This window comes from Labrus mixtus, chromosome 9, assembly GCF_963584025.1.
Source record: "Labrus mixtus chromosome 9, fLabMix1.1, whole genome shotgun sequence".
In the NCBI taxonomy this organism is placed as follows: domain Eukaryota; kingdom Metazoa; phylum Chordata; class Actinopteri; order Labriformes; family Labridae; genus Labrus; species Labrus mixtus.
In genome coordinates this window covers 3,849,173-3,871,571 of record NC_083620.1, presented here as the reverse complement: position 1 = coordinate 3,871,571, position 22,399 = coordinate 3,849,173, and the positions used below count along the sequence as shown (strand labels likewise).

At 40.1% G+C, this 22,399-nt stretch overlaps 1 protein-coding gene across 1 annotated transcript; it reads left to right on the top strand.

Annotated features, from left to right (window-relative positions):
* The first annotated feature begins 211 nt into the window (after nt 1-211).
* LOC132980083 (alpha-2-macroglobulin-like) lies at nt 212-21,063 on the top strand. The gene is made up of 36 exons (XM_061046002.1): nt 212-359; nt 461-641; nt 1,398-1,551; nt 1,780-1,832; nt 2,192-2,212; nt 2,822-2,987; nt 3,069-3,153; nt 3,266-3,416; nt 3,651-3,768; nt 3,882-3,991; nt 4,081-4,248; nt 5,742-5,969; nt 6,090-6,153; nt 7,513-7,658; nt 7,744-7,893; nt 8,030-8,176; nt 8,290-8,377; nt 8,555-8,702; nt 9,538-9,763; nt 10,492-10,618; nt 11,235-11,356; nt 11,877-11,928; nt 12,039-12,122; nt 13,264-13,440; nt 14,352-14,427; nt 14,635-14,791; nt 14,977-15,051; nt 16,166-16,328; nt 16,418-16,608; nt 16,751-16,963; nt 19,196-19,320; nt 19,669-19,759; nt 19,839-19,907; nt 19,992-20,097; nt 20,503-20,544; nt 20,999-21,063. The coding sequence occupies exons 1-36, from the start codon at nt 274-276 to the stop codon at nt 21,001-21,003; spliced, it is 4,365 nt and encodes a 1,454-aa protein (XP_060901985.1). The 5' UTR covers nt 212-273; the 3' UTR covers nt 21,004-21,063.
* The last annotated feature ends 1,336 nt before the right edge of the window (nt 21,064-22,399 follow it).

The following is a 22,399-nucleotide window of genomic DNA, read 5'->3' as shown; positions in this document are numbered from 1 at the left end:
AGCTCCAGTTGATTTAAGTCAAGTCAAGTCTTTTGTATCTAAACCACTGAATGAAATAAAATAAATTGTAGGCTAAATGTAAATTGAAAGCCTTATTTTATGCAGGCCTTCTGACTAAAAACCAGGACTTTGGCTTCATATGTACGGTAAATGATTGAATAAAAAGCTTTCCAGAATGGATGAGTGGGCGTGTGTGATGTGGGGGAGAGGTGCATTGATTTTTGGCAGAGTTTATTTAACACAGGCCGTCTCTGGGGCTCATCACAGTCAGCCATGGGTCGTCCTGGGGTTCAGATGTTAACATGGACACTGTTTGTCTACCTGAGTTGGATGTGTGTGGATCAAGCAGTGGCAGGGCCGTAAGTTCACTTTCATTGTTTATAAAATGGATCAAATTCACACTTTTGTTTGATTGTTAGCTCAATGTTAAATATTTCGATGCTCAATTTTATGTGTGTAGGCAGTTCATGGTCACCATTCCTGCAGTCATTGAAGCCGGAGCTGAAACGCCGTTCTGTGCGAGCCTCTTGAAGCCCAACGAGACTCTGGTCATGACCGTCACTCTGAGGTCCCTGCAGCAGAATGGGACTCTCATGGAGGAAACATCCAGTCAGGAGTTTCACACCTGCATTAAGTTCATGGTCAGCTTTTGAGATTCTTTTTGCTTAAATTCTCTGTGGAATTTGTGTCATAACTTCTAAAAACACGACTTCATTTGGACACTAAAAACGGAAAATCATAACACAGGGGTACCAACAAAATAATCAGCTTTCACAACCAAATGAACCCCTGTGAGCAACTTTCTGTTTGTGTTCATTTTGGCGCCCCCTGTAGACAAAGTGGCACCTCTCATACTTTGCTTATCTTGTTCTGATGTCTCCCTGCATTCATCGACCAATTAAATGTTGAATATCTTATGTGGAAAATGTCACAAAAGGATGTTTCTGCAACACGCAGGAAATCATCTTTTCTAACACCGACCCCCCAGCAGTGATTACGGGCTTAATACATACCCATATAAGAACAAATAAACTAATATCTCATGTTCTTGTTTGTGTTTGCAGCTCATAACAAGACATTGATATAAATGTCCATCCATTTCATAATCAATTAATCGCCCCACTTTAACCAAACAAAAAGGAGTTTTTCTAATCTCCGTTTTGCTTCTAAAACCTATAAAAGCTCATTTTTAAATGTGTTGTTTGAATCAAGAAATGATTTAACAATAAGTGATCTAAAACTATTGAGCTTTCTTGTAAATTCTTCAAGATCATTAAAGTAAATATATGTAAACTCAAGCCGGACAGTTAGGATTGAAATTCTACCAAAGTGTTTGAGAGAGTTTTCATGTGTAAGTGTTTCTCCAGGTGTCTAAGAAAAGTACCCTTCTTCCACAGGCTCCTTTAGTACAAGATGAAGTCCGGATGTTGGAGGTGGAGGTCCGAGGGGCAACGTTTTACTCAAAAGAAGTCCGAAAAGTTATGATCAAAGCCTACCAGCCAAGCACATTCGTCCAAACAGATAAACCGATCTACCTCCCAGGACAAACAGGTAACGCTGATTAGTTTACCTATGATGACGTGAACAGAAGATCTCTGTTTGTGTATGAAATAATCAATAACTTTTGAGTAGTTTACAATTGGTATTTAAAGGGTCTGAGAATATTTTTAATGATTTATAAATTGATTTGATTGATTTGATTTGATTGATTGATGGATTGAATAGAATACTGAGATGATGAGATGTTTTAACTTCATGATATCTTTTCAAATTCCTCAGTGAATTTCAGAGTCGTTTCACTGGACAGCAAATTGAGACCTGTCAATCGCTTGGTAAGTGTTTCAATTCCTGGATTATTAGATTTTATTAATCTAAAGATTGGTACTTGGGCTGATCTGATTATATATTTGAATAGATTTACTGTAACAGTTAAACATGTGTTGTTTTGTTCAACCAATGTAAAAGTTGTATAGCAGTTTGTTCCTGAAACTCACTAGAAAGCCAACCCTGTGATTATGATAAGAAGCCTCTTAAAGAGTAGAAATAAAGAAATACATTAACAGTGTTTTATACAATAAAAACTGAAAAGAATTAAACAGACTGATTTTCTATGGAAAGACACTGACAACAATGGAAAGAATATGAATCAAAATGCCCTCTAATGCATCTCTCTTTCTTATTTTTTTCACAGTACACTGTCATTGAAATTGAGGTAAGACAATATCGACATGCCTTTTTTAATGTTGTTGAATCAGGACCTGTTTCACAAAAGGATTACACGACTATTGCAGACGCTAAACCTGTGCACAAGTGTCAAAAAGACAATGTCTAATTCACAAATCAAGTGTTCACTACAACTCTTATTGCACTGCAGAGCAAACAGCGTCTTTACGCTGCGGTGTTTTGTGTGTGTATTAAAATGAGCTTTTATGCTGTGATTTGAGAAATTGCAAATCGACGTTTTTGCAAAAAGCATCTAATTCCCAAACACAGGTGCTAACAACCACACATTTTAGGGAAGTAAAAGCGTCAGCATCTCCGCACTTCATCCACATGTGTAGAGATGCTCTGGAGCTGTTAGGCACAAGGATGCATGTGTTTTATTCTTTGAGTTAACCATTCTTGCTTTTTTCAGGGAGGAAGTTTTGTTTGAAAAAGTGAAAGCCATTTAACATTTTTTGACTTTTATGCTAAATGCATTGCCCAATGTTGTCTAACATTTAGAGAACGATCAACATGAAGCAGGGTGGTCTGGGCTTTATTCTGTTTTGAAGACATGTTTTCTCTGTATTTTAATTCCCCACTTTTGTCATGACTACAGGATTCAGCCAGCAACAGGGTTGGACAGTGGTTACAAAAAGAATCCAATGGGAAAATATTGCAGCTTTCTTACTCCTTGAACTCTGAGGCCCGCGAAGGAACCTACAATGTCATTGTGTCGATTGGTGATGAGAAGATTTTTCATGACTTTAAGGTGGAGAAATACGGTGAGTTATTGTTTGTTTTAATACCTTCTATTTCAATACATTTGTATTGTAGCAATAATAAAAATGAGGTTTTGTCTGCAGTTTTGCCGAGATTTGAGGTAAAAGTAGAAGCACCAGGTGAAGTTAGTATCGGGCAAGAAGACATCAAAGTTGAAGTTTGTGCAAAGTAAGTCACACTTTTTTCATTCGTTCACTCTTAAACAAACTAACATAGTTACAGTTTGGTGAGAAAATGTCTCTATTCAAACACCACATGTTTTATTTGTCTATCTATGTAGGTATACATACGGGCAGCCTGTACCAGGAAATGTTAAAATTGAGATGCACCGACCTCTCAGTCGCTATTATACAAGGAACTATCAAGCTACCCCTGATAATCCAGATGGCCTCCCTGAGATAACTGCCCCATCTTACATGGAGATAAAACAGGTAGAGTCTGCTGGAACCTTACAAAGCTTGTGCACTATTTGACATACAACATACTGTATACATCAGAAAACAGAAGAGAATATATAAAGTCACCTATGTTATCATTCCAAAACAATAACTGAAGATTGTTTTCCACCATGGAAACCAGATTGAACCCAGCTTCAACTCGTTGGGGATTGAACCTAAATGTCCTTTATTTGATTTTAATTTATTATCTTTGATTAAACTCTTTAGGCAGATAAGGCCGGCTGCGCAACTTTTCTCATCAAGATGTCAACTTTCACAAAACTTGACCAAAAAGTGCTGCGAGATTCACTGCATCTCAAGGCCAGTGTGGAGGAGGAAGGAACAGGCAAGTGTCAATCTTGGATATAAATTTGAGAAAGACAGTTAATCTCTCAAGAGAATCTTGTGTATTTATTGTTTACATCTTTAAGAGCTTTAACACTGAGGCTTCTTGAACAGGTATTGCACATGATAGTCAGAAGAGACTTGATATATCCTACGTTATCGGAAAGGTTTTCTTCATGGACACACCCAAGATTTACGACAAAGGATCAGATGTGGAGGGAAAAGTAAGTGCACGCTCTCACCACTTATGCATCAGATCCTGTACACAGTCCAACCTTGTATTCTTAGTCGTACACCTTTGTGCTTTTAACAGGTCAAAGCTGTTACTTACGACAACACGCCCATTCCTGACATGAAGGTGCACCTGTTTGAGGGAGAGAGGTGGTCATCCCGTCTGCTGCAGAATCTCACAACTGACAGTGAGGGTGTCGCAGCTTTCACGATTAGCACAGCTGAGTTTAAACAAGACATCCAGCTTGTCGTAAGTACGATGTGAAACTGCACTAAAAACTAAGACAACATCAAAACACACAAAAAGGTCAAGACCTAAATTATCAATATGCTTCTACTGATCCTCTCAGATCATCTGCACAAATATCTGCATATGACTGGATTTTGGAGTCTTATGAAGAGGAACATACTGCTTTCTGTTTTGTTGAGACTAAAGCCTGGTACACACTACAAGATTTTTTAAATCTTAAACAATTTTGAAAACATGAGAGACCCCACACATGACAACAATCCTGCCTGATTAACAGTTCAGATCGCATAGTGTGTGGTGTGCCGAGTTGATCGTCTCATTGCACACCACACACTAACCGATTAATTCGCTGACTATCAGAGTATCCACTCTCACAAAGTGTAATCTCGCGCGGTCAGACGCGATTTAAGAGTAAACAAACATGACGGGCAAGCTAAATGTGGCTAGCTGTTAGCTGGTACAAACTCCTTTCCTTGTCAGTTGGATTGTGGTTTGTTTTACAGGACACGTTGTATATAACTTGTGTTGTTGCCACAAATCAACAAGTTGGTCCTGAGTTCATGACATCCATTTAACTTTATGCTTTGCGATTGCTGTTGTTGCCATGGTAATGTTTGTTGTGCTTCCTGCTTCAGTCAGCTTGCTTCCCTATTGGCTATTGTTCCGTTCCACGTGACAATTCACAGAGTCCGTGCTCGGCCGTCCACCCCACAGGATTTCTGATCGTAAATGTTGAACACGTTTAATATTTGCGATTTCAAATCGGGGCGGCACCGATCGTCTTCCTAGCAGATCGGAGAGGTTAAAATCACTCTCAACACACCTCATACCACAGGAGAATCTGACCAGATAATCTTTGGAACATCAGATAGCCGGCCTTCGCTGACGTTGGTCGGAAGGAGGGAATCAGGTCCAAAATCGGCCCGATTATCTTGTAGTGTGAACCCCGCTTTAGTTGAGATGACCAATCGTGTTGAATGGGATTTGGTTTCTTTGCAGGGAAACAGTCCTTGTTGAGAACAGAATATGTGATATACAGATTTCGTCTTCCATCAGTTATAATGATCAACAGTTATGCCTTTTAGGGATCTGTATCAACATGTATCTACAAACACAAAAACAAAACATACAGACATAAAATCTGATGATTGACATCACTACCCATATACTCCCACGTCGGGATAGTAATAGTAAGTTACACAGAGGGTTCTGAAGTTGTATACTGAGTTGACTACCAAGTTGTTTTATACTATGCAGTATATTACTCCATCATAGTTTACCCTGGTTTACTTCAGCGGCATGATACTGAACAAGATACTGTGTTACTTGCAATAAACAGGTTTAAAGTTCAAACCCGAAAATAACATGATGCAGTGTGCATTGTTCCAGAGGAGGGGGGGATGGAATTCAAATTGAAATTATTCTCTCTTTGTTGAACTTGGTTTAAGGTCAACAGACATAGGCTCATTTCTGAACTTCACTCCACGATCTAGGTAAGCAGCAAACCCTCAGTGAGGTACGACGGGCATCGATCTCCTTACTACCAAACCGGAGAGCACACACTGACCTCGGTCAAACCTTTTGCTCCAGAAACTAAAACAATCAGCTCCCTGGAGGTGCAGAAGAAGGATCAACCACTTGCCTGTGACACAGAAGAAGAAATCTTCATCCGTTTCGTTGTAGTCGGGGAAGCACAGGGCTCTGCAGATGTGATGTATCTGGTAGGTGAACTGTTTCTAAGTATATTCATATTTTATATCACTTTGTAATCTGCTGTAATGAGAATGAGGTGTTACTGTGAGAGAGTATTACTTATTCTATGTGTCTTTTAAACTCCACAGGTCTTATCCCGAGGAGTCATTGTATGGCAAGGATTCAAACAGGTTGAAGTCCAAGATAGATCAGGTATTAAAATATTGGCTTTAATCATGAATCAGGAACTTTCTTGCTACGTGGGCCCAGAATGTAAATGTTTGTCTAACCTCTCAGGTTAAAGATTTCTTCACTAGAGAGAGGGAGGCAGGATTTCATATCTTTTTGCGTAACCCAGAGGTTCTTCACTCAACAAACACAAACTGAACTTTGTTTTAAAGCCACTGAAAATCTAAATCCACTAAAGCCTTCTTACTTTGTAATACAGGGTCCAAGTCGTTAAGATTTCTGTTAACTTTTACTGTAGTGGATTTGGTGTGGTTATATTTGAATATTTATTATGAAATGTTAAACGATATATTCCATTTATCTGGTGATTCCTAAAATAAGGACTGGGAGCCTAAGGTCGGGCCCAGAGTTTTGACAGGGGAACCTGGCAACGCTTAAAGATTTTGAGAGTAGCATTCCCTCGGTGTTCCGTCTGCACCCATCCCCTCCCCTCTGTTCTTCCTCAAAAGCCTCGCCCCTCACTTACATACACAAGCGCCATTGGTCCAGAAGTGGACCTCAGCTCATGCTTTGAGTGTGGGCTCGGTCAAACATGGGGTAGAGAACGAGTAGGGAGACAGGGAGGCGTGTGATTGGTTCATCGGATTGGTACCTCGTGCAGACATTGGTCAAAGTTTTTACAGGCTTACAACTGATACAGATGGAGGATTTTCTTCGTTCCTTTTTCAGAGCACATGAATTATTAATTTCTGTCAGGACCTAAACACAAGTTCAACCAAAATATTAAAAAGTGTATTTAGAGAAAATTATCAACCTTACCTTTAACCTAAACAATGCATACTGTTTTTTCAACGCAAGCAAAGCATGGTTCTCAAAGTTATGACTTTGAAAGACTCAAACACCTTTCAAACCAGACGTCACAACTTTCAGTTTAGTCGCTTGCTAGTGTTTTCAGTTTGTCACACACTGAACTGCTATTCTGAACTTTTTGCAGCCAATCTTTGACATAATTTCTAAAAATATAGGATTTGTTTTCAATGCAGTAAAAGTGGATACATCTTGATGTGTTAGATGAAGGGTGGGGGCACATGAAAACATTTTCATCTTCCCAGAAAAGTTCCAGAACCACTGAATTAATCAATCATACGAAGTGTGATATCACATTCGGCCAGCCTGATGAAGCCGCAGGCGAAACACGTTGTTCGATCACAATAAAATGCAGTAAAGTTATTTTCAGTGTACCACGGAGTTTTGATATATTTTTCATGTTTTTTTCCTTCTAGTTGCAACTGTGCGTACTTGAGAACGTATCGGCTGTGCACGGGGTAACTTGTTGACCATTTAGATAATTCTGTCTATTAAAAGCCTGTTTCACTGTTTCAGTGACTGAGGGCGAGATGTCCTTTAAGTTCAGAGTGTCCCCTGAGATGTCCCCAGATGTCCAGGTTGTGGCTTACGCTGTCCTCCCCAGTGAGACGGTGATCGCGCACAGTTCTGACTTCTCCACTGAGAAATGCTTCAGTCACAAGGTCAGTGTTGACGTCTCCCAGATTTGTTGGTTTCAAAAATAGTTATTGTTGTCCCATTGACAATATCAGTTTTTCTTTGTGTCAGGTGTCGCTGGAGTTTTCTCCATCCTCAGCTGTCCCAGGAGAAGAAAACACCCTAAAGTTGACAGCCCAGCCGGACTCTCTGTGTGGTGTGAGCGCTATCGACCAGAGCGTCCTCATCAAGGAGCCCGGGAAAACTCTGGACGCAGAAAAGGTAAATGCTTCAATAAGCTAAGTGCCTATTAGTCTCCATCAAGAACCAGGTGACTCTTTTTAACATAACAGACCAATATTTCTCCTGTTGGAAACTCATTGGAAACTCATTTTTGCTGCCATTCCTCTCTTTTCAGATATTTAATTTGTTGCCAGTCAGAAAATCTACCCATATTCCATACTCAGCTGAAGATGCTTTAGAGTGCCTGACAGTGAGATCAAAAAGATCCTTTCTGCCGTACCGCCCACGGCGTGCTGAAGATGATGCTTACAACGTTTTCCAGGTAATTCTTGTGCAATGTTTCCAATATTAAAGGTTTGGTTGTTGTGTTTAATACATTTTTAAGTAATCTTTCTTTGTTGTTGTTGTTGTTGTTGTTGTTGTTGTTGTATCTAGAATGTTGGGCTGAAGATGGTAACCAATTTGTTTATTCGGACACCATCATGCCTCACCTATAGAGGAGAAGAATACCACCGGGGCTATGGTGACTTTTTATCTTTAATTTATCATACTTGCTCGTTGAATTTGTCATCGTTTGGTATTGTTGTTTTTTTGCATCTGTTTGATAAGGAGCCTTTCCCGAGCCATTCAGAAGCTGTCGTAATATTTAAAGCAGAACATCCTCATGTTCTGATGAAATATTTTTCCGGGTTCTCTACAGGACACACCGTTTTTGACATGGAGATTCCTACTATGGCCAGGATGGGCATGGCTGGTCCAACAGGTCGTGGCAATAAGGAGTCTTCAGTTATAGAGACAGTCCGCAGTTTTTTCCCTGAGACTTGGATCTGGGACCTTGTGAAAGTTGGGTGAGCTTCTATTACACGACTGGCAAAATGTACCAAAGATTTTCAAACTTTTACACATGATGGTATGCAGTGATGCCTGCAGGATTAAATGTTATAGCATGCACTTCACGATAAGGCGCTAGAAATGTTTAGTTGTGATATCGTTACCTCATTATGTTACACCAAAGATTCACATTCAAATCCATGTGTCATGTGGTGAATGGGGCGGCCAAAGACCTCATCTTAAAAACAAAAGGGTGGGAAGAAAACCTTAAGAAGAAAGGAACCAAAATGCAGTTTAGACAATTACAACAAACTGGAAATACATTTTAAATGGTATGGGTTTAAGGCCGAGCTCAGACTACAAGGACGGTTAAATGCCAACTCCACCCTCTTATCGACTGGCGGAATCTGGAGTGGGACCTTGTTCAGTACTTCCTATTATTTGTTGATGTGAGCGTTTTACAATAAGCATCTTATTTTAATGTTAACAGCTTACAGACTCACATCAAGCCCTCGATGATATGAAATGTTTATGCTTCATAAAAACATGACTTAGGTCTTACTCTCCAAGCAGGATCACAACAGCCAATCAGAGAAAAGATAAAAAATGAGTTTACTTAAGAAGTGTTTGTTGATCCATCCCACACAGCTTTGATGCTGATGGTAAGGTTGTAATCAGGTTTGAAAGCACTTAAATAATGTTGGACTGTTGAATTTTTTAACTGTGAAAACTCTTAATGCTGTTATTCAGTGTGACAATTAGTGTGAGATTTCCTGTAGAGAAATCTGAGATCTCTTGAAATTTTCAAGCCATAACGGAGACCGATGTGTTTCTTTGTTTTTGCTGATACAGAGAGTCTGGGACAAAGGATGTGCCCCTCACTGTTCCTGACACCATCACCACCTGGGAGACGGAGGCTTATTGTTTGTCCCCTCAGGGTTTCGGTTTAGCTCCTCGTAAAGAGCTCACTGTCTTCCAGCCTTTCTTCCTGGAGCTCAGCCTGCCTTACTCCATCATCCGAGGCGAGAACTTTGAGCTGAAGGCGACCGTCTTCAACTACCTGCCCAGCTGCATCATGGTAATGAATGCTTTTACCCCTACAACATAACAATGTGACACGTTTGCTTTAATATCCGAAAAGAACCACTACTTGTCTTGGTCTCAACACTTCCACAACCTGAAGAAGAACAGATCTGGTCAGTGCCTGCAGAAGGCACTGTAGCATCCCTCCTACCTTAGACAATATGATTTTAATCTTCAAGGGCCCCTGGCGTCACTTCGAGTTTACCCCCGCTGCACTGACAGCATCCGTTTTTTTTTTATTGAGTCTAACAAAGCTCTTCTGACAGTGGTGAAACCGGTGTCCTACTGGTTAGTTTGTCCCATGTACAGAGGATGGCCCGGGTTCGAATCAGACCTTTCCTGCATGTCATTCCCCGCTCTTTCTCTATCTCTATCCACAGTCTTGTCTCTCAAATAAAGGCATAACTAGCCCCAAAATTCACCTTAAAAAAAGGGGAGGCTGTAATATGAAGGGGTTAAAGTAAATAGTTGTTAGAAAATACTCCAGTAAAGCAGATATATCTTCAGCACTAACAACGTACTTGTATGTCTTTTAATTCTTGAAATCAGTTAAAATAACGTTAAAAAAACATTTTTTAACACACACAGTCATGCATAATCAACTTTCTTTTCTGGATCCAAAGTTTATCAATGTCATTATGAAGAGCTTGTCTGGGTCTTTTTTCAGATTGATTAATTGTTTTCGTTTTGATCATAAAATACAGAGTTGTCTCTTTTGAACAGGTCACTGTGACTCCAGCCCCCTCCTTGGATTACACCCTCACCCCCCTCTCTGGTGACCAGTACACATCCTGTTTGTGTGGCAACGAGCGCAAGACCCTCAGCTGGATCATGGATCCCACAGCTTTAGGTGAGGGACAAGTTTATTGTTGTCTATGTGACACTAGACATTTTTACTCATGCTCTCCTGAAAATGTCGAGTAAGTTTCAGACAGGCTGTTCCTGATATCTTCCTGAGTCGATTGTGCCTCAGGAGGGGTCCAACGCTATGATACAAATATGTACCTTTACAATATATCCAAGTATATCAGTCAGAGGATATTGACATCATCACCGCTTCCTGCTTGCTTGCAATGAATTGTCCTGAATATTTCCTGCGGAGTTCACCCCAACTTCATGTTGAAAATGTATTACAGGGCTGGCAGGAATAAGTCTGGGTAAAGTCAGAGTGAAACATTCAGCTGTTTAAGTTCACACATGCACCTCAGCCCTAAAATCTTTAGTTTGTTTTCAGGAGTTTTGTGCATGTGTGTGACAGCACCATCTGTTCTGTACAAGCTGCTCAAAACTAACTGCCTTCATACTCATCCTCACAAAAGCATTAAAAAAACTACAAACTAGAACATAAAGTTAGTAAAGTTCCTTTTTATTCCTACACTGAAATGGATTCAAACTTGTTGTTTTAGTCTAGTGAAAACAGTCTATCTGGCATATAGTTTATAATGTGTTTTTCCCCTTTGTTTCAGGGGTTATGAACGTGTCTGTGACCGCCGAGGCTGTGGCGTCTCACACTTCATGTGACAATGAGATAGTGAGCGTGCCAGAGAGAGGTCGCGTCGACGTGGTCACAAAATCCCTCATTGTAAAGGTTTGTATCTTACAACACAATGAAAAAGAATCTGTAACTCATAGAGCGAAACTCAAATTAATATATCTGGATTTTATTTACTTGAATCTATGCCCTGCTTTTATTTGGGGTTGACCTCTATATGAGACAGCACTCTGGCTTTGTTGTCATCTTTCTTTTTTTCTTGGATCAACAGAGAAATGTCTGGCTGCTGCTTCTCCTGATTTGTATTAGACAAACTTGACAACTGACAGTATTCAGGTTGTTTCCTCTGAGCCTGCAGAGCGATCAGTAACTTTTACATTTAGTGTCAAATAAAGAAGAAACAGGCGCTTCACTGCACAGACAACCAAATACTTCAAATCATGAATACATGTGTCTAATTTAGACCAGCGTTTATATGTATCAAAGTGTCATAGCACCAGGCTACAAAAAGACTGGACATGATATTGAGATCAGCTTTTCTTTTGTGTAGTATTACAGTATTATCAATAGCATCACATGCAAAATATGTGGAACTGACATCATCTCTGCTCCTCAGGCTGAAGGAACCGAGGTGATCAAGACCCACAACTGGCTGCTCTGTCCCAAAGGTCAGCGTGGTCAATGCAAGAGATTCTTCCCCACATCATCATGTCAATCTTTTTGGATACTGAGTCCTTGTTTTGTTCTTCTCTGTAAAGGATTTGTTCTCTGTTTGCAGATGAGACTTTGACAGAGGAAGTAGAGATATCGCTCCCTGAGAATGTGATTGATGGATCTGCCCGTGCTCTTGTTTCAGTCCTGGGTAAACTGATGATTTCTCTTTGAGTGACTGGAGTGATTGTCTTTAAAATGTGCATCTTAACAGCTATTAACAGACTTTGATGTGTGGCGTTGCCCTGAAAGGATTTATGGACCGCTGTATTCATGGTTTTTACAAACAGCTCGACTAGTAAGGTTGAGAAGAGATCGATGAACCTTAGTCACCAACTCTTCTTAGGAAGATATTTCTCCTCAACTCTTTTCCAAGTTTTTAAGATGACTCTGACATTTCCCAAAGTTTTCTTATTTTATCTGGGATTTGTTGTTACAACTTACGACAAAATCAACAAACACTCAAGACTCAGAAGCTTACTTACACACTTCTAATTACTGAAATGATCATTTATTTTGCACATTTATAATAATCAAATCTCTCCGCTATAAGCCACAGTCTGTTTTGGGGGTCTCTCCGAGGGAAAAAAGGTTTAAACTAATTTGTGATGATTTCAAGTCATCAACGTGCAGTTTCTGTGCAGCTGTGTATCTGTGCGTTTTAGACTGGTATGTTGGTCGCACAGGTATACAGTATACGACACAGCAGACCTTTAAGATGACAAAGTTATTAAAGTGTGTCTTATACACAAAATTTGACGGTATGTTTTAAATGTAGTCCACTTTTATTTGAATCATGCAATGTTTGGTCTAACCTTAAAAATGTTAAATGATGAACAAACTAAGAACTTAGGTCACAATCTCTAAAATGACGTTGAAAAGAGATCAGGCAAAGTCAACAGTTATAACCTGCCTTTAGACGCAGATATTTATATGCCAATCTGCCACACGTTCAATCATTTCACAGACAAAAGTTTTAGCACAAATTAATCCTCAATATGTTTTGATTCTGAATAAATATGTTTCTCACTTCTGTTTCACTTTCACCCTCAGATTTCAGATCAAACGATTTCATTTCTCTTAATAAGCACTCAGTTGTGCCTAAAAGTCCTTTCGAGTGTTTGTAGATTTTCTTTTTAGCTGAGATTAAATCCCAGATAAAAAAAAATGTGTAAGTGTGTTTCTGAGTGAGGCCCAGTGTTGTTGATGTGCTCAACATTTAACCATTGACAGGTAAATTAACACAAGTCAGCATGTTTGCACCAAGAAATAAAGTCAGCGTTTTTGTTCAGGTGACATCCTGGGCCGAGCTCTGAAGAACCTGGACGGTCTGCTGCAGATGCCGTATGGATGCGGCGAGCAGAACATGGCGCTTCTGGCCCCGAACATCTACATCCTCCAATACCTGAAGAACACGCAGCAGCTGACCCCGGCCATCATGGAGAAGGCGGGCAACTTCCTGACCAGTGGTGTGTATCTGTTGTTTTCATATCAATGCAACAAGAAAAGAGAATTATTCTATCTCCTCCTTCTATCAACGTACCTCACTGTTTTTACTAACTTAGAATAAAGTACATGATGTGTTAAAAACTAAAGATTCCTGCAGGTAGGATAGTTATGCAGATGAAGTACAATGGTTGTCATAGTAACATCACATATAGACACCAATTGAGAAACACACCTAAACAAAAAAAAAAGTCTTGTTGTAAGAGAAACCATGGCTCATACTGAGAGACCTAATGAAAGGTAATGTGAGATTATAAACATATCCATGACATTTATTAAAAAAAACATCTTAAAAAAGATGATTTATTAAGATATCATCATTTATTTGATGCTAAACTTTGAATTCTGAATGTGTTTCAAAACAGGAAACAGCTATTCTATTAGAAAACTTGGACAGCAGGCCACACATGGATGATAAGTCCCACGATGCTTTGATTTAATCTTTACTGAAGTAAAACATGTGTAGAGCAGATTTAAACACCTGCTGGGCCCGGTTGTTCAAAGTTTAAAAAAGGGTTTTGTAATGGATTTAGATCAGGTGATCTAATCCTGTTTTAACCTGATCAAATCTAAAGTTGTGTTGTTTAAACCTTTGGGTGGGGTTGTGATAACATCGATCATCCTGATCCCAGCAGAGGGCTGATTCAGACTACAGGGGGAAATGTGAGAGATCACAACAAACGTTAGCATACAGTCTATAATCGTGCAACGGTAGCAGAATATAAACGTCAACACCGCCTTCAACTTGCTCACTGTGAATTCTCCTGAATATTTCCCGCTGTGTTCTCACATCAGCTCACACATAAAGCAAGTTTTTCTGAGTTTTGAACAAGTGTAATGTGAGTCTGTGTCATCATCTGTGATTGTTCTACAGGCTACCAGAGACAGCTGAACTACAAGCATGAGGGAGGAGCTTACAGCACATTTGGAAGCGGATCAGGGAACACTTGGTGAGAACATTACTGAATCCTATAAGTCCCTTGTTCTAATGACTTCTCTACAGAGAGACAGGAAATGTGAGGAGACAGTGGGGTATAACGTGCACCAAACAAAGGCAGGATGGGGAGTAAAGAGGTTCATTATCTGGAATAAACAGACACCCTGCAGCCAATCAAAATCAAGTATTCACTTAGATTACAGTGTAACTTTGTCCTCAGGCTGACGGCTTTCGTGCTGAGATCCTTCGCCAAAGCACAGTCTTTCGTCTTCATTGACCCAAAAAAGATTGCAGAGTCAAAGTCTTGGCTGGTGAGCAAACAACAGGAACATGGCTGTTTCCAAAAGTCGGGGAAACTCTTCAACAACAGAATGAAGGTAAACACAAACTGTGTAGAAATGACATAAGATGAAAATGGGTCAAATTCAAAATTAAAAAAATCTTTATCGGCATGGGAAACATGAAATGCCAGAAATTTATATTTTTTATAAACTTTTGTGTAATTGTCGTTGGACATCCCTGTCACAGTAAATACAAATCTCTGTTTGCTCTCTCTCTTCAGGGCGGCGTCTCTGATGAAGTGACTCTCAGTGCATACATCACTGCTGCCTTCTTGGAGATGAACTCATCCAGTAATGTGAGTAGAGACTTGTTCAAGGACAAACAGCTTTGTCGTTGTTTTCTTATTTCCATTATGAAGTGTGACTCCTGGAGTGAACTTTGTCCCCAGACATCGACTGACACACAGCACACCTGTGCTCTAACATCGATGAATGCCATGTCCTCATTAACTGGAAGCTGAGGCATGTTTTTCCTAAAAAGCGTAGAATAATATCCATCCAAGACCATGAGACTTGAGACACACACACACACACACACACACACGCACATGAATGTCACAGTGGGTCACCAGAATGACAAAAAGCAGTTTTACTTTGTTTACCTCACGTTCTAAAACACATCCTTTGTGAACTTATTCTCTGCAGGCTGACATGTGATTTGAATCAAGCAAACTTTTAATTTCTTCTTGACTTACCCATGAAAAGTATGTCTTTATATACTCCATATAAGAAACAGTTTTGTCATGCTCATTTAACCTCAGGTGTCGGTGCCTACAATCGTTTATTCTCAGCATGATAGCTCACCCATTTTACGTTGTGATCCTTCTTTGTGACCCAAACGGCCCATAGTTGGTCGGCCATTCCGGCATTTGACCAAATCCCAGATGGTCAGACTGTCACTGGCCTGTGTATTGTGTTTTTCTGCTGTTCTCCCTAATTAAAGCTGCAAACTCACTTCAGTCATTTAACGGTTAGAGTGCAGGAGGACTGTCAGCCAGATATTAGCATGTCTGTGGAGAGGGGCAGAAATGAGCAGTCAGAATCATTTTACACCGACCAGGAAAGAAACGATGGGATCAAGTGTTTGCATGGATATTGATCTGAATAACAAACAGCATTCAGAGTCTTCAGATTGGCCTTTTTAACCTGATCAGGCTTTATTCTGATTCTTAGAAGTGAATAAAAGCAATAGTCTCAGCTGTATCATTTATAACAGAACAACACCACAGCCCCTGAGCTGTTTGATCCCCTCACTCTGACGGCTCACTGGTACCATTCAGTGACACACAGAAGACTGTTAAAAATGTTTTAAAACATTAAAACTGTGATTGTTTTAACCCCTCATATTTGAATTCTTCATTTATTACAATGATTACTTCCTTATCACATGTTTTCTTTTTATCTTTGCAGGATCCTGTGGTGAAAAGCAGCCTGTCCTGCCTCAGGGAGTCCATCAGTGACCTCAGCAACACCTACGCCACCGCTCTGCTGGCGTACGTCTTCACCCTGGCAGGTGACATGGAGACCCGTGCTCACCTTCTGAGACACCTTGACACAGTTGCAATTCAAAAAGGTGAGTCGTCCTCCTCAAGGAAATCCCTCTGGTCTCGTTACTGTGACAGTAGCTCACCTCGTGCCTGTTTGTTCTGTTTGTGTTTTCAGGAGGTTACCTCCACTGGTCTCAGACAGCTGCAGACACCTCGTCCTCTCTGTCTGTGGAGATCAGCTCTTATGTGCTGCTGGCCAAACTCGGTGTCTCTTCTCCCACTGCTGAAGACCTGGGATACTCCACCCGCATCGTCAGATGGCTGACCACGAAGCAGAACTATTATGGAGGCTTCTCCTCCACACAGGTAACCCTCAAATAGAGTCTCTCTTTTAAAAAAGAGAACTATGTTGCCAACAATGTTATCAGAAAAGCCTGTGGCTGTTCAAGAATCTCTTTAAAATAAATAAATAAAATATAATAAAATAATCAAATGTTCCTGGTTGTAGGACACAGTGGTGGCTCTGCAGGCTTTGGCTCTCTACTCCACCCTGGTGTTCAGTCCAAGAGGTTCCAGCATGGTTGCTGTCCAGTCTCCCAGCATGCAGCTGTTCTTTGACGTGAACCAGGACAACAAGCTGCTCTACCAGGAGCAGGTGCTGAAGGGCGTGGCCGGAAAGTACAGCCTGCAGGTGAAGGGATCGGCGTGTGCTTCAGCACAGGTCAGTAAACGTGCTATTTGTGTTATTAGGAACAATTTGTTTCCACATGTTCACCTGGACCCTCAAGAGGATTCTATATTTTATTACTTAATTTGATGGTACCAAAGTTTCATTTGATTTGCTCTTATTCAAACAACTTCTAATCTGCACCATTTACCATCTTATATTCTTGTCTTGTTTGGGAGTAAATTTACATTTAAGGCAAAATACTGTTCTTGGACATTACATGTGAAACATTCAAGAGCACACAAGTTTATGAATGAAGTCTAAAGTACGAGTACATATTGTTCTTACATTACAACATTTCACACTTGATCCATTTAAAGGCATGTGAGTTTTTTGTGTTGTTGGGGTTGTATCAAGTCAACTTTGGTTATATTCTTTAATAATTATATTCAATTATTAATAATATAAATAAAATATCATTAAACTATGTTTAATCTCGTTTTGGGGCACCACCCTGTACTCAGGAAAATATAACCAAAATATCACTCAAATCAGTCTCAAATTAGTTTTTTAATTACTAATATTATTAATAATGAATAACTATATTTAATAAATTGAAGGCGTGAAATCCGTACACAAAGCCTTCGCACCCAGCTTATATCACAATGCAAATACACCAGTAATCACAAACAACTGCTCTCTTAAATTATAACAGAATTTATTTAAACAAAGCAACATCAATAAAAATCAATGAACTTACTCAAACAAATAACTATTATAAACTAATCTAAGCAACAAACATTATCAAGCAAACCTTGTGAATGAGGTGTAAATGTGTGTGTGTGTGTGTGTGTGTGTGTGTGTGTGTGTGTGTGTGTGTGTGTGTGTGTGTATGTAGATGAGAGAGAGAGAGAAAAAAAGAGAGAAAGAAAACAAGATGGTGGAGAGAGACAATGCACCATGTGGCTTCGTCACATGGTGACAAAATGGTGGACAACAAAGGAAGCCGTGTGGCTACCTTTTGAAATAGTTTGAGCTCTCTGAGCTGAGTTCAGTAACTGTTACTTAAACACCAGAAAGCCAGTGGCCGGACTTTGATTCAACGGCGGGTACACTGGTCTTTCTGATTGTGAAAGCCGTTGACTGAAGGTAAACTAGCATAGCATTACACACATAGGTGAACACAGCAGTTCATCACAATAAAACAAATGCAGCAGCTTACAACAGATAATAAACAGAATGTGACGTCTCGTCAACAATGATGCATAATTATCAGTGGTTATAAAAGAAACATAACTATTTCTGAAACTATTTCTGCCCAGACCAAAGCTCTTACTTGGGGTAACTCCTGGTGATCATTGCAAAGTTGGTTAGATCGTCACTCTGTTGAATGTTGAATCATCAGATTCAGGCAGGTTTCCTTCGTGGCAGATGTAGGAGGAGGGTAGCGGGATTCAGATCTTCGACCAGAGCGCTGCTCTATAGGGTCTTCTGGTTGCAGGAGCCGAGTTCTTTATGTGTCCTTGTGGATTCAGGGATCAGTGGGCTTCCTTCAGCGCTCCTGTCCAGTTGCGTTCAATGACGTCTTACGAAAACTCAAAGAAAAGAAACTCTTCTTTTTGCTCGAAACTGATAGCATCTGATTGCGCCCAAAACTCCTAAAAATATGCCGTGGAAGTAGTCAGCTGAATCCTCTGATGCTTGAATTCAGCATGTGAAGACCTACCTATACTGAGCAACCTCAGCTCTGGAGTTTAACCTATGTAAGTCAAGAAGAGGAAAGGCTTTGTCTCGAATGCTGGAGTCCATCTTGTTGTAGAGGGTATCCTCTGATGTCGGCAGACAACACTTGAAGAGAAGGAAGCAATGCCTGGTGATTGCTTTTAAAGACTGGAGCTGCCTGTGGGTTTACCTCAGGCCTCCTCCAATGAGGATAGAGAATTCAGAAACCCCCAACCCCCCCACTTTTCACACATATTTGTTAGTTTCTGTTGGGGGGTTGCTGGGCTAAGACCCCTTTGTTTAGTTGCCTTCAAAATAACTTTAGTCAGGCTCGAGACTGTGATATAGGCCTGAGTCCTTTGTCCCAACCACATGGCTGAGGCCCAACAGTGTGTTAGAACAAGTCAAAGGGAAAATATCTTTTCTGATATTTGAAATGAGTGTCTCACAGTAACAGCGTCCGGTGTAAATCAGTAAACATTTGGCTTTTAAAAGCTGCAAAGACAAAACTTCAGTCAAAATCAGGTGAGAAGAGTTGAAGATTGTTGTGAACTTGTTTTCCAGATTTCTCTTCACTACAACATCCCAACTCCTACTGATGTCAGCACATTGATGGTGGATGTTCAACCAGAAGCTGACTGTGCCGGCGCCTCTAACAGACGCAGGCTTTCCCTGAAATTCAAGAGCTTGTAAGTTCAATTTAAACACAAACTGGGGCCAATTTTCCCTCCAAATAATTGCTTAATGGATCATTCAAATACATGCAAAAAGCACAGGCGCACAGTTAGAGAAGGATTTAAGACTTGTTGTGTGTTAGTGTGAACTAGACGATGTCTTTTTGACTCATTTGCATTTGCACAAGAATTATCTGACAAAACCTATAATATGTGAAAACGTCAATCTAGTCACCTCTTTGTTATCAGGCTATTACCCAATAACTGTTGTGTGAAGGAGCTTGTAATAACAGTGCATGGAGTTCAGGATAAGGCCCTGTGAGGGATATTCTTTTTAAGTAACTAGTTTACTGCTGTGTACAGATACAGTGGAGAGGAGAGCACTACAAACATGGTGATCCTGGATATCAAAATGCTCTCTGGATTTGTCCCAGACCCAGAGTCTTTGAAGAAGGTCAGTTAATACCTCATTGTTGACCAGAGTGATGATGATGTCATCATGATGGTGATGAAATCCTGTTGTCTCCTCACAGCTCAAACGTGCCCTGCTGGTGGATCGTGTGGAAGAAAAGAAAGATCACGTTATGGTTTACTTTAAGGAGGTGAGAGGAGTCAAAGTGAGAAATAATAATACTTAATGTTGTGCAGATTAGTTTCTAACAACATTGTCTGTTTTTTCCTTGTAGTTGCAGAAAGACATCCCCATCAATCATGAATTAGGGCTCATACAGGAGCTCCCAGTGCAGAACCTGAAGCCAGCTGTGGTCAAGATCTACGACTACTACCAGCCAAGTAAGCCAGATAGGCATACACCCGAACCCTGAATCGTTCTGCTAAACACCAAAGCCTTTGTCTTTAAAGTACCTTCAAATCTGTAATGGAGTCTGAAAAGTCACTTCTGTTCGAGGTGGGATTGGTTATCTCAAAGCCAGAGGTAGCCAGAGTCTTGCTAGTATAATACAGCTGTCTGCTTCAGTAAAATAAAAGTAAGCATCTAGCATGCAGACCTGTTTAGGCATTAGGAGAAATAGGGTGCTCGGTCAAATTTGCAGAAACATTGCAGAGATGAGCCAAAATTGCAAGGTGCTTCCCTCCACAATCTCTTATTGCAACAACAACAAAAACAACATGTCTGTGTTTAGTTTGCTCATTCATTTGTCTTCTGCTTTTGATTGGTTTCTTCTTTTTTCCTCTCAGGTGACCAGGTTGAGACTCAGTACATCTACCCTTGCGTTGCAGGTAACAATGTGTGGGAGAGTGGATTTCTTTCCAAACATTAAGTTGTTAGATTTTTATGCCAGGGAGCTTAATCTTTAGTTGTTTTCACACATGCATTCTGAAGAATTTCTAGAAAATTTCAGACAGGCTGAACCCCAAAATCTTCCAGAGTTGGTTGTTCACACATGCATACAGTCTATGGTCCTGTGCTGGTTGCAGGATGTACATGTCATCGCCCCCTCCTGCTCGCTGGCTGTGAATTTTCTGATTATGTCCTGCTGCGTTCAGCTCACCCAGCAGTAAAGTTACTAAGGGGGCTAGTAGGAAAAAGTCTGAGTAATGTCTCCTATCAATTAGTCCTTTAGAAGAAAACATCTGAAAAAATGGAGCCCAGGTTTAAAAAAAAGAGTACATACATGTGTGAAGAAACAAACAAAAAAAAGTGACTCATTTTCATTTTGCTTTTCATTTGCAGCCTGAACACTGATGTTGTCTCGATGCTCCCAGTAAGATTCTAAATAAACCTCCATTTTATTCCAACTCACGCGTGGATTTGTGTTATTTTCATGTCTGCTTAAGTGTGTTTATTTTGTTATACCAGCATTTATTTATTTAACCCTAACCCTAACCCTAAACCTGCCGTGCTAAATACTTCTCATAATTCAAACAAACTGCTCCCACTGTGATACACAGGTGGCGATCTGCGTAGCTCTGTAGAGCACAATGAACTCTCAGCGAGCATGGCGTATCCTGAAAGGGTCGTATTATCACTCTTAGATTTGACTGACTGGGTGGAACAGAATACCGAATCGATTTCAACCTCACTCAGACCAACACCACAGTCTAACGTGAATCGAGCCATCCTTTTTTATTTTAAATTGTACTTCATTAAACATTTCTTGAAAATGTACAAATGTACAAAAGAGATACAAAATATGGCATCATTAACATCTGACATTCTATACAGAAATGCAGAGGGAAACAGCTGTCATGTAAATAATTAGTACTTAATTTTAAAATATAGAAATGAAATTGTCATGAGTTCTGGTTTAGTTTTGTGTTGTTGTTAATTTTAGTGTTAAGCTTTAAATAACTGTTTTATTATCCAATTGTATTCTTTTGTTTCTCTTTTCACTGTGTGTGCACTTCCTTAGTCTTGTCTTTGGTGTTTCCTGTGTTATTTTGTATTTCTTGCTTCCTCACTTTGGCTGTTTTTCAAAACCGCATACTATACTACTAGTACATACTGATTTGGCCAAAATGCAGTATGCAGTATGCGAACAACTGCAAGATCCACAGTATGCCAAAAATAGCAGGATGTCATACTGATTCGGGAAAAATGTACAGTATGCATTGGACCATTGGTCTGCTTTGTAGAATGTACAGTGCATGTGCCACAGCTGGACCAGCAGCTGCAGTTACAGGGTCCTTGGCTTGCTCTTCATATTATTCACAGCTGAGTAAAAGTTAAACCTGCATGTCTGAAAAGTATAATACAACTTTAATAGCATGCCAATCATATTTCAACTCAGGGCATTGTGTATAAATGACAGACTATATGAGAGATTGTAGACTTGTTTTATTTTAATTATGTTAATTACCTCCAGATGGGCTGTTTTTTACTTCCGCATTGCAGGACCGGAAACCAGTTTAACCGTGCCAAGCATACTGCAAAATAACCGATGACTGGCAGTCATACTACATACTACTGTCTAAATCAGTATACAGTATATACTGCATACTGATTTAGACAGTAGTATGTAGTACGCGGTTTCTAAAACAGCCTTTGTCTGGTTTCCCTCCACTTTGATCGCCCTGATTTTCTTCACCTGTTTCTGATTACCCCTGTGTCTACAAAGGATGCATTCGACTTGTC

Coding starts and splice junctions, on each gene's coding strand:
- LOC132980083 (XM_061046002.1), top strand. CDS start 274: ATGGGTCGTCCTGGGGTTCAGATGTTAACATGGACACTGTTTGTCTAC. Junction 360..460: donor GATCAAGCAGTGGCAGGGCC/GTAAGTTCACTT, acceptor TTATGTGTGTAG/GCAGTTCATGGTCACCATTC. Junction 8,177..8,289: donor ATGCTTACAACGTTTTCCAG/GTAATTCTTGTG, acceptor TGTTGTATCTAG/AATGTTGGGCTGAAGATGGT.